This window comes from Octopus bimaculoides, chromosome 24 (genome assembly GCF_046866305.1).
Source record: "Octopus bimaculoides isolate indiv1 chromosome 24, ASM4686630v1, whole genome shotgun sequence".
Taxonomy (NCBI): Eukaryota; Metazoa; Mollusca; class Cephalopoda; order Octopoda; family Octopodidae; genus Octopus; species Octopus bimaculoides.
The window spans coordinates 789,837-802,473 of record NC_142951.1 but is presented as its reverse complement, the minus strand read 5'-3'; the positions used below and the strand labels follow the sequence as shown (position 1 = coordinate 802,473).

Sequence of the window (12,637 nt, the reverse complement as noted above, 5' to 3'; positions counted from 1 at the left end):
GAGTCTTCTCAAGCGTGTTATATCTCAAGCGTGTTATATCATTGCCTCAGTGAGGTCCAACGTTTGGACATTACGCTTCACCACCATGTCTTCCTAGATCTACCTTTTCCACAGGTTTCTTCCACATGTAGAAATCAGTACTTTTTTACACAGCTGTCCTCGTCCATATGCATCACATGGCCAACCAGCGCAGTCATCTCTCTTGCATACCACATCTGATGCCTCTTATGCCCAGTTTTTCTCTCACGACGCTTACACTGTGTCATACGTGCGCACTGACATTGCACATCTTGCAAAGCATACCAGCTTCATTTCTTTCAAGCCTACACATGTTCTTTGGCAGTCAGATCCCATGCTTCAATGCTATGTAGCATGACTATTTACACACAGGCATCATAGAGTTTGCCTTTCACTCTGAACAAGAGGCCCGTTGTTACCAGCAGAGGTAGGAGCTCTCTGAACTTTGCACAGCCTATTCTTATTCTCACAGCTATGCTCTCAGAGCATCCTCCTCTGCTACTGACTTGGTCATATATATATATATATATATATATATATATATATATATATATATATTAGGTTAACTAAGTTCCCTCCGTTTTTTTTTTTATTTTTTAAAAGGTTTAATAAAAAATAACAACTAATTAATCAAATGTGTATATTATTTAATGATCTCTAAGAGATTCAGCTTGGTGCCAATGACATCGCAACTCATTTCTACAGCTGAGTGAACTGGAGCAACTTGAAATAAAGTGTCTTACTTAAGAACACAACACGCATCCCGGTCCGGGATTCGAACTTACAACATAACAGTCGTAAGATCAACGCTCTAACCACTGAGCCATGCATCTTCATATATATATATATATATATATATATATATATATATGAGGTATATATATAGTTGTATATACATACACACAATTCTACCAATATACCAATTTATTAAAGGCAATATAAATTAATTAAATAGCTTTGAATCATTGCACTTTTGTGTCATTACATCTAACCGAAGTCTCGTTTGACGTATGTAGAACTTTTGTGTCATAGAAACTTTATACAATGGAGAAAGTGAAAAACAATGACAGAAAATTTTGGTCATTATTTAATTTTGGGGAAAGAATTTGTTTTGTGGGTGAAAATTTAAAAATGAAAAGAGATGAGATGAAATAAAATATGTTTTATTTCCCTGGATTGTTTTTGCTGTTTTTTTTTTTGTATTTTCTCTAGTACAAACGCCCTCCATACATCATAGCATAGATTCCAAGTATAAATACAAAATCACCATCATCATCATCAACATTATCATCGGCATTGTCGTTGTCGTCACCATCATCATCATCAACATTATCATCGGCATTGTCGTTGTCGTCATCATCACTATTCATCATTATCATCATCGCCATTTTTACGTCCATTTTCCCATGTTTAGAAAAGCAAGAAGGAATTCATTGAGGCACATTTCCCATGGCCATATTACTTTCCTGTCACCTGTTTTTTTCCCAAGCAAGTATTTCTCCATGGCTAGACATGTCTTTCATGAAAGATTGGAAATGGACATCATTGCTTCCATAACATGGATGAGTGATGCCAGGTCAATGGTACACACAAATACATACACACCCATATATACATATATACATATGTATATATAAAAAGAAGAACAGAAATGGTGGTTAAAATTTACTACAGCTGTTTTGATAGAATTTCATTGATGTATTCATAAATTACAAGATGATGATGATGATGAGAGTAAGGAGGGTAGGGATGGTGATGAAGATGAAAAATGCCATGATAAAATGCATAATTCTGCCCCTATAAAATGTACATTGTGCAAAGTGGGTGGCAAACGAAGCAAGGAGCCTCAACTTGTGAAAGGCAAGTTAACCTCTCTTGTGCTGGTGCCATGAAGGTAATGATGATGATGATGATGATGATGCTTGCTCTTTGTAAAGTGTTTTATATCATAGCACCTAAGGGCGGATCTTAGGAAAGGTATCAAGGCATAGAAAGCACATCAAACATAAATTGTGCATGTGAGACATGATCCTATGAATTAGAACTCGCTTGGACTGTGACAACCCATGCCAGCATGGAAAGCAGACGTAAGTGATGATGATGATAAGGAGGAGGAAGAAGTGGAAAGTGCCTTCTTGTTCTCACAAGGCATCCAAGATAAGAACAGAATTATAATAAAAGCGTGTCTCCTTAGGGCAGAAGGAGTCCATGTTTATGGTTTAAATATCTGAGATTATATCTTTTTTAATATACGTAATATAGATCTGAAAAATAGTCAGAACGAAAAAATCCTCCCTCCCAACAACCAATTTATTTCTATTTATCTATTTTTGGCTCGTAAACTACAATGTTTAAAACACACTCGCTTGAAAGAAAATTTTTTTTTTAAATAATAATTTTCGACGCTATTCTCCTTGAATGCCTCATTGAAATCTTGCGACCGGGACCGAGCGATCTTTCCAGTTAAGATTCTTTCCCTTTAACTTCCTCGAACTTCGTTATACTCAGTCATCAAAAATAGCTTCGTATAATAAATTTTATTTTTTTTATAATAATTTTTTTGATCCATGCATCAAAAACATAAATACGTAATTTATAAAGTTTCACACATTGTTTCTTATTTCGTTGTTTTGACTGATCAGTCTGCAAAGGTTTACTTATATACACGAAAGAAAGACCATCTTTACATGTATTTAATAAGATGGCGTCGTCCGGTTTCTCTCAACGCTACGAAAACCTTCTCTTGTATATTGTCTTCGCCGGTGCTGCTGCTATTTTCGGATTTTGTTGTTGGGTCTTAAATGTTGGATACGGAATCATCTTTCAAGATTCAGGTAAGTTGTTAAGTGTATTTGGTGGGCAAGGAAACGGGATGAAGGGACCCTCCCGTACTGAGTTTCGCCTGTTATATGTCGCCTTCCCTTGGTAGCAAATAGGTTTCACACTTCTCCCATCTGAGTCTACTCAGCAGATGGCTTAAATCATAATTCTAGAAAGGCTTGGGTGTGTCATTAAGAAGTTCGTTTCACAGCCACACACCACTGGGCTTCGTCCCACTGCACGGTACCTTTAGGAAGGGTCTTCTACCAAAGCCTTCTGTTGATTAGTAGCGTGTGTGTATCCATTGTATATGTGTGTATATATTGAAGCGAGGAATATCGACAGCGACGAGGAAACTGAAAAGTCGATGATGTTTGGGATGTGTTGTTCTGCTACAAGTTAAAGTTCCTTGTCGCCATCGAAATACAGAAACGTTAGCAGGTGAAATGCTGAGCGGTATTTCATGTGCTGTTACGTTCTGAATTCAAATTTCGCCGGGGTCGACTCTGCCTTTCATCCTTTTGGGGTTCATTAAATAAGTACCAGCTACGTACTGCTGCCGATGTAATCGGCTTAATCCCTTTGTCTGTCCTTGTTTGTCCCCTCTATGTTTAGCCCCTTGTGAGCAATAAAGAAATATATGTGTGTGTGTGTATATATATATATATATATATATATATATATATATATATATATATATATGAGAGAGAGAGTTTTACATCCATTCTTTTCCTTTCTTTCAAAATCCGTATCAAGATCCCCAACTTTTGCTGCTAAATTTGATGAACAAAATTAATTTGTGTTAAAAGTTGTCATATGAGTATTTTTGTGTTTGTTTTTTGTCTTTTTCAGGTTATGAAGCCGTGACTCCCTGGCGATGGATAGCTTCCACAGTTTCACCAGTGCTTTTAGCCAGTGTAGCCTTCCACCGGAAATCACTGAATACTTCTGGAGCTTTTAGTGGTTCGTCTTCTCTGTGGTTGTTTTGTTTTGTTCTGTTCTCTGTTGTTGTTGTGGTGGTGGTGGTGGTGGTAGCTTATGCTTTACCCTCCCACCCCTGCTTATCCCTACTGCCACTCCTCATCATTAACCTGCCTGTTATGCCACACCTCCATAAACCAGATTTAAGCTTCAGAAAGAGACCCCCCCAAAACTGCCATTTTGTGAGCATTTATTATCTTTTACTTGTTTCAGTCATTGGTTTGTGGCCATGCTGGGGCACCACTTTGAAAATGTTGCACAGTGGGACTGAACCTGAAGCCATGTGGTTGCAAAATGAGCTTCTTAACTACACAGCCGGTCCTGGTAACTTAGTCTTCTTCAACAGCACAAAAACTGTGTCAGTGGTCAGTGTAAAAAGCATTTTCAGTCTTCATTGTGATTCAACAGTTAAGCACCACCAGGTATCTTTCAATAGCCCTGTTATCAATCATCTCTGCATATACCCCACAATCAGAACTGACAGCTGACTAAAGGACCATTTCAATGAGGTTTTCTTGCAGATTATCTCAGTAAGAGATAACAGTGACCCTTACCATCCTGGCTGAATGGCAGGGTCACTTGAGTAACACCCTGATGGTAAATTCTCATGTGCATCGAGTCTGCAGTTAAGGTATCAAAAGGGATCAAATGGGCTGACTATCTACAACATTATAGATATATGTGTGTGTTGTGTGTGAAATGTATTTGTTACCTGTATAAGATAGAATCTGTATCAGTGTTATTATACAAGTCAATGCTTCTCTACTTCAACAGCCCTGTTTGTTGGGTTCCTGATGATTTCTGCCAACATTTGCTTTGCCACGTCTTTGATTGTCTTCTTCTTCACGGCGTCGTCTGCCACAAAATTCCGCAGCAGTAAAAAAAGGTCCTTTGAGGAAAACTTCAAAGAGGGTAGGTAACAATTCAAATTGTATTTCTTTTCTCTCTACACTCCACTTGTTTGTGTATGTATGTGTGTGTGTGTGTGTATGTATGTGTGTGTGTGTGTGTGTATGTATGTATGTCTACGAACAGCCATGCTACATGACAGTGAAACATGGGCTGTAACTGCTGAGGACATACGTAAGCTCGCAAGGAATGAAGCCAGTATGCTCCGTTGGATGTGTAATGTCAATGTGAATACCCGTCAGAGTGTAAGTATCTTGAGAGAAAAGCTGAACATTAGAAGCATCAGTTGTGGTGTGCAAGAGAGACGATTGCGCTGGTATGGACATGTGGTGAGAATGGATGAGGATAGCTGCGTGAAAAAGTGCCACACCCTAACAGTTGAGGGAACCCGTGGAAGAGGTAGGCCCAGGAAGACCTGGGCTGAGGTGGTGAGGCAAGACCTTCATATATTGGGCCTCACCGAGGCGATGACTACTGACCGAGACCTTTGGAAATGTGCTGTGCGTGAGAAGACCCGGCAAGCCAAGTAAGATCGTTGCCAGTGCCCCTGGACTGGTTCTTGTGCGGGTGGCACATGAGATGCACCATTTTGAGCGTGGCCGTTGCCAGTACCGCCTGACTGGCTCCCCTAGGATTTTCGAGCGAGATCGTTGCCAGTGCCCCTTGACTGGCTTGTGCGGGTGGCACATAAAAGACACCATTTCGAGCGTGGCTGTTTTCGTGCGGGTGACACGTAAAAGCACCCACTACACTCTCTGAGTGGTTGGCGTTAGGAAGGGCATCCAGCTGTAGAAACTCTGCCAAATTAGACTGGAGCCTGGTGTTGCCATCCGGTTTCACCAGTCCTCAGTCAAATCGTCCAACCCATGCTAGCATGGAAAGCGGACGTTAAACGATGATGATGATGATATATGTATATAGGTGCTATTCTGCACCCTCATTCACAATTTGTGATGATTAAATTTTTCCTATATAGTTTTATATTGCACTTAGCTCCTTATATTAATTTTTAGTACACACAATCGCATTTTGCTAAATACATAATATACTGGCAGAAGGTTTTAGCTGAACCATCTGAGCGGTGAGGCAGACACCGCTTGGGAGTCTGAAATTAACAGACGAAACTAGTTCAGTGATTCCAGCTTTACTCACTGCGCAGTTACCTCCCCTGTCATTCTATGTAAATGTACATTGATGCAGCTTTAAGGGTTTCTAGCAATATAGGGGCTATTCAGTAGCCTCAGTCACAATTAGTGATGATTAAATTTTCTCTTTATGGTTTTATATTGCGCTTAGCTGCTTATATTAATTTTTATATATACACATACGTATATATATATATATATATATATATGCGAGTAAAAATAAATACAAAAAAGGTGGTTTTTTTGTATGATTGTGTATAGAGGAATATATTATTTTGTTTAAAAGAGTTCCAACACTGTCTGTTTTTTATGTTTTATTTATATTCCTGCAGAACCAATGTGGGGTATAGAATATGGAATATACAATATATAATATAATATACAATATATAATATAAAATAAAATAGAATAAAAATGGATGGCACCATGAAAGAAAGTATTGCATGTAGATGAAATATTGAGTGTTCAATATAAAGGATCAAATATATAAATATATAAATATAAATATATAAAGGCGACTCGAGTTTCAGGGCTATTTCCCTTCGTCATGGCCGGTATGACAGACTTTAAAGTCTTTCATACCGGCCATGACGAAGGGAAATAGCCCTGAAACTCGAGTCGCCTTTATATATTTATATATTTGATCCTTTATATTGAACACTCAATATTTCATCTACATTCAATACTTTCTTTCATGGTGCCATCCATTTTTATTTTATTTTATTTTATTTTATATTATATATTGTATATTCCATATTCTATACCCCACATTGGTTCTGCAGGAATATAAATAAAACATAAAAAACAGACAGTGTTGGAACTCTTTTAAACAAAATAATATATATATATATATATATGTGTGTGAAAAGTTTGCATTATTTTTTAGGCGGCCAGCGCAACTGGGTGCAGGTTGTATGCAATGGTGGAGTGGCCAGCGAAATCAGCCTGATGTATCTCATTGATATTGGCATGAAAGAATTTCCAGTGGATTTTGTTAATCACTACCAGGCATCATGGATGTCAACAGCTGTGTTAGGAGCACTGGCATGTTCCTGTGGAGACACATTTGCCTCGGAATTTGGCACTGTCATCGGTTCTGGACAGCCACGACTCATTACAACATTAAGAAAAGTTCCCAGAGGTAAGGAATCGTGATTATATAAATCTCAGCATTTTATAGATATCATCATCATGAATATTCAGATATCCATTCCTCCGTAAGAGCAATCAGTCAATATTCAACCTAACCCCTAAATTTTGGTTTTGTTGTTTTCCAGGGACCAATGGTGCCGTTTCCTTTGTCGGTTTACTCTGCAGTGCTCTTGGTGGTTTGGTTATCGGTGTTACTTACTATTTAACACTGTTGCTAACCATCAACCAACGGAAGCTCCACGAGAGTCCAGTCCAGTGGCCAGTCATCATAGTCGGCTTAGTCTGTGGGTTCGGTGGGTCTTTCATTGATTCTCTCCTTGGAGCAACTGTACAATACTCCGGTACGTAGCAGACTTTCATTCTCAGGTTTCTTTGCTATTTTTTCATTTATTGTAATTATTTTAATTGGTATCTGAAAGATGAATATATTTATTTCACCAGTTGATATCCATAGGATCATGGCTGTTTCACATCCTTCATGTAATGATGATAATAATAATTTCTGTGTCTAATAAATCATTTTATATGACTACATCAGTACGTATGTTATACATTGCACAGTACTATTGTACATTTACAAATCAACCATACACACACACACACACGTCTGAAATTGCTTTCTGCCCTATGTCTATCACCACCACCACCACCACCAACCCTATTCTCTCTCCAAATCACAAGAAAAAAAACCATCCAGCAACTTCCATTATTCCTGTCGTGTCTTCATTTTCTCATTAAATAACCAATGAATGCCACATGTGACATTTTATTATTTCTTCTGTTGCAGGTTACGACCAAGAACGGAATATAATTGTCGAACATTCTGCTCCTAATGTCCAACATATCAATGGCAGACAACTGCTCAACAACCATGCCATCAACTTACTTTCTTCTTTACTCACTGCTGCTTTCTCTTCTATCTTTTCTTACCATCTTTGGTCTTACCTAACATAAGATAACACCCCAGATGTCTGCTTCCCCTTTTTGGGGTTCTCTTTCTCTCTCATCCAAACAATCAAAACTAAAAAGTCTTTCATTTTCTTTCCTCACTGGATGCATTGGCAATAAGAGTTTGGTCACCATTCCACCCGATTCCAGAGAGGAAAGCCGAAGGTGTTCTGTCCATCACCATTCCAATTTTAGTTTTCTTTTTTTTGCTGACATTGTCTATCTAATGTGTCGTAGCAGTCTCTTTTTATGACAGTAGGAGGTGATCTGAGGGAGATTAGACTGCTATTTCTAACTAGTCAGCTGACCAAGTAGCAGCTGCCTTATTTGCTTGTGTCGGTGGTTTAATGGTCCATTGGTCTGGCATGGCCAGAACACCTGGGAAATATTTGTGAAGATGACTGCAATCGTTCAGTTTAGGTTGTTTGACATTTGTCAGTCTCTGTTTATACTCTTCTCTTTGTCAAACATTTTCAATAAACTGCTTTTTGATAGAATGATTCTAACAAGAAGGAAAAAGAAGGTGCCAAGTGTGAAATATATTCAGGGTGTCCATAAAATTATTTTTACAATTTGAAAACTTCTGTAAAATAAGAACAACTCAGAAAACAGGCAAAGAAATAAAGCTTCCCGAGAAACATCAGAAAAACTTCCCTGTGGTCTGAGTCGATTGTATGCATCTAAATGATGCTCAATTTCTGACCATGAGCTTTAGATATGGCTTGGCATATGTTTTCTGTGAGATCAGTGGGGGTCTTTAACTGTTGCATGTTAGACTCTGTCTTTAATGTAGTCCCATAAGAAGTCTAGCAGGGTGGTTATATCTGATGATCTAGATGGGCAGGGAGCTGGACTGCCCCTCTCAATCCACTGGTTTGGGAAAGTTTTGGTAAGAAACTCTTGAACATTCAACCCCTGATGGGGAGGTGCACCATTTTGTTGGAAATAGCTGTTGGCTGCAAATGGTGCAACTGTGGCACAAGAAATTCTTGTAAAAGATCAATCTAAGTGTTAGAAAGAATCATTTTTTTTCTGCAAAGAAAAATGGGCCAATCATTTGATTAAATCTGAGGCTGCACTAGTCATGGATTTCTAAGTTGTTTCTCTCCATGCAGAGAACATGCCACCTCATCAATGGTCACTCGTTGGTTCACCAGAACCATCTCTCAAGCTTGTTGAATCTTCATGCCAATGGTGGATGTTGATGGGTGCCCTGCTTCCTCTTTGAGCTTCACGCTTGTCTGGCTACTTTTAAACCTCTTGATCCACTCATACACAACTCTTTGTGGTAGAGCACTGTCCCTGTATTGGACTGAAAGGCTGCGATGAATACCAGACTAGAGAAATCAGGTCACTGATCTGTGTTTTTTCTTTGGTGCCAACAAAGCAGTCATCTGTGACACAAGAAAAAACTTGAGCAATCACGATCAAACCTCAGTTATATAACTACAAAAATACCACCTTTTAACACATAAGGCAATGCAGCCAGCCTGAAAGAACTTGTGGAAGTTGTAAAGATAATTTATGGACACTCTGTATAACATATATAGTGTGAAATATCTCATTATGATTCAGTCAGTCTTTTATTGCCAGCCGTTGTTACGAGTGCCTTTTGTATTTTATTGAGATTGTTGATTTCTTGAAAAAATAAATGGAACTTGATAATCCAGAAAATTTATAAATATGAATTATTGTCCTCGTGTATCAAATTCCCCTTTCATGACCCTTGACCTTTCAAAGGAATTTTTAAAAAATCATTCAGTGTTAAAACTCTAAAGAATATAAACTGAATGAAGCCTTGATATATCATCATCATCATCATAACCATCATCACTTCCACTTCCACCACCATCTATACTTTGAGTCCCTAAACCTTTTGGTTTGTGTTGAAAATGTCAGTTTGTTTGTGCAAATTGTTCTGGTGCCAGTGAAACTTGCCATTCTAGGTTTTACATGTGGAATGGTCCTGTTGTGACATTTATAAAGAATTGATTTGAGAATTTCAAACTGCTCATCATGTCTTGCAGACCATTCAGAGATGAGCCCTGATGCTTTACTATTGTAAACTTTCAGCTTTTGTGATATTTTGCTGTCATTACTGAGGAGGATACTGGCAAAATATATACACACCCACATACATATACTCATATGTAAATAAATGTGTATGGGGGGGGGGGTGATATAAAATGATGTGCAATGTGAGAAAGTAATTTTATTTTTTCAATCCCGTTTCTTCATTGATCTGTCTGTCTGTTTGTCAACCTAAACAAATAGATTATTGTGTTGCCTCATAAAATGGTATTTACATTGCTACAGATTTTAGCTTTTTTTAAGGAAGAATAGCTTCATTAACCTCACCTGAACTCTTTCCTAGTTTTGCCCCTTTCTTTCCCCTTATCCTTTGGTATCAAGAGCTGCCTGGCTTGTGTCCATGTCCCCCCCCCTCCTTTTTTTTCTTAGTTGGTCAAAGGAGGAGCAGTCCTCATCTCCTGTGGAATTGGTGTAACTGATGTCAAACCCAAACATCTGCCTGCAAAAACATGAGTGGAGAAAATACGGCCTTGCTAAAGGTCAGAGAGAGCATTCAAGTGACCAGTCTGCGAGTCCATTTTTGTGTTGAAACTTAGCAGAGAACTCTTTTTTTCATCATCAGAACAGTGCTATCAACTTTGATTTGAAGTTTCCTTCATTGCTTCAATGACTGCAACACTGCATTTCTAACCTGACACCAAACGCTTCTCTTCTTATATAAACACAAAGTCGAAACTGGCAATCGTCTGGTTAAGCTTTTTTAGATTTGCTTGACTTGATTGCACCATCCATCATGATCTCTTATAACATTCAGGAGGTCAATAGGGCAACACCCTATCTCCATTCAGAGATAATTGATGTAAGTTTTTGCTGGATAGCTGACCCATGTACATACCTAATGTCCATAGGAGACTATCGCTAAGAGATTCTACCTTAAAATCTCCAGCAATCTCCTATGCATGTGCTTCTCTCTCTCCGCTCAGTGATTGCAATAAGGCAACCAAACAGTATTTGCTTAGATGTTTTTTCTGAGTAATTTGAACAACGTACTAATGTAAGCTCCAGGTGTTTACTGAGTGCCCAGTCAGGCGACAGGTGATAATGAGTTCATTGTGCCACAGTCTATCCAAAAATACAAGACACGAAACGTAGTTAACCCTTTTCATACCAACCCACCTGTCATCATCCCTGGTTCTTTGATAATAAACTTCAGGTTTTAAAATGATCAAAATGAAAACCTTCCATCAAAATTCCACAATCTATTTTTGTCCCAGACACCAGCTTAATAATGGCAATTATTTTACTAAATTCTTAATTATTTTCAAAATTAATTGAAACAAAAGTTCTGTATTTCCACAAAAATATGGCAATAAAAGAGTTAAAGGTGTTATGATGTATGTTGAAATAGATTTGGTTCAGTGATTATAAATAAGATGTTTGAAGAAACAATGCCAGTTTAGAGATGAGAATGTAATCAATATTTTGTACCAGATTATATTTCAATCTTGTAATGATTAAATAGTGGTCCAGGACTGAACTATTTCTTCCAGAAGATCAAGACTCTAATGTAGATTTAGCCATATTCGAAAAGTAGGTCTCCCATGCTTTGGCAAATCTCAGCTTGTTTAATTGATTCAGTGGATCTTTGAAGATGGAATCTGCTCATATAATACGCTGCTTTGTTTTGTATTGTTTCCTTCTTTAAAATAGGGGATATTTGAAATTCAGTGTTGCTGAACAGGGCTACATTTTTGTTCCTGCTTTAGAATTATGTTAGAAAGGTTTGCATGTGTGAAAAGAAAACAATAAGAAGACTGCTTGTGCAAAGAGAAATATATATAAATATATGGAAAATGATGTGACTAGAGATTATGTATCTGTTATGTTAAATGAAATAATAAACAAAATGTGGTTTTGTTGACTTTATTTGAATAAAATTTTATATTATAAAATTGTGGTTTTGTTAGTTATTCTTTAATAATACAATTATTACTGTTGTTAATGTTGCTGTTATTGATGATCATTATTGAAGGCAGAATTGTCAGCATGTCAGGTTAAGTGTTGCTAAGGGAACATTGCTTTATTCCTTTTGGGTTCAATGAAAGAAGTACCAGTTTAGCATTGGGGGCCAATGTAATTGAGCAAACCCCGCTCCTGGAAGAATTAAGATGCCAAGCTGGCAGAACCGTTATTGTGCCAGACAAAATGCCTAATAGCATTTCTTCAGGCTCTTTGTATTCTGGCTTCAAATGCTGCCAAGGTTAAATTTGAAACCATTGTTATTATTAAACAACTCATGAAACTTTCTCCAAAAGGTTTGGCACTGCTTAGCGCTGTCACCATGTGTAACAAACAGAATTTGATGTTGATTCTATTTTTTAAAAGTTGTAAAAAATGAAGTAAAAAAAAAGAAAAGGGTTGTTTGAATGATTGCATTGATGAGGGGTCAAAATCATGAGTTGCCCTGAAATAATTTAATTATGCTTCGTTAATACTTGACATGTCTGTTGATTTGTTATCAAGGGATTTGAAGCTTCAAAGTTTCAAATAACAACAGAAGAACTTTTAGATAACAAAAAAGACGTTTTCAGATAAAAATCTTCTGGGATAAGCATGTTAAGGATTTGAAGATA

General features: G+C 37.6%; 1 protein-coding gene across 1 annotated transcript; it reads left to right on the top strand.

Annotated features, from left to right (window-relative positions):
* The first annotated feature begins 2,703 nt into the window (after positions 1 to 2,703).
* On the top strand, positions 2,704 to 11,956 carry LOC106871373 (transmembrane protein 19). Its single transcript, XM_014917790.3, has 6 exons — positions 2,704 to 2,852; positions 3,691 to 3,801; positions 4,594 to 4,731; positions 6,760 to 7,014; positions 7,151 to 7,366; positions 7,813 to 11,956. Exons 1-6 carry the CDS (start codon positions 2,720 to 2,722, stop codon positions 7,977 to 7,979), a joined length of 1,020 nt encoding a protein of 339 aa, XP_014773276.2. The 5' UTR covers positions 2,704 to 2,719; the 3' UTR covers positions 7,980 to 11,956.
* Positions 11,957 to 12,637: the final 681 nt, after the last annotated feature.

Coding starts and splice junctions, on each gene's coding strand:
- LOC106871373 (XM_014917790.3), top strand. CDS start 2,720: ATGGCGTCGTCCGGTTTCTCTCAACGCTACGAAAACCTTCTCTTGTAT. Junction 4,732..6,759: donor TGAGGAAAACTTCAAAGAGG/GTAGGTAACAAT, acceptor ATTATTTTTTAG/GCGGCCAGCGCAACTGGGTG. Junction 7,015..7,150: donor ATTAAGAAAAGTTCCCAGAG/GTAAGGAATCGT, acceptor GTTGTTTTCCAG/GGACCAATGGTGCCGTTTCC.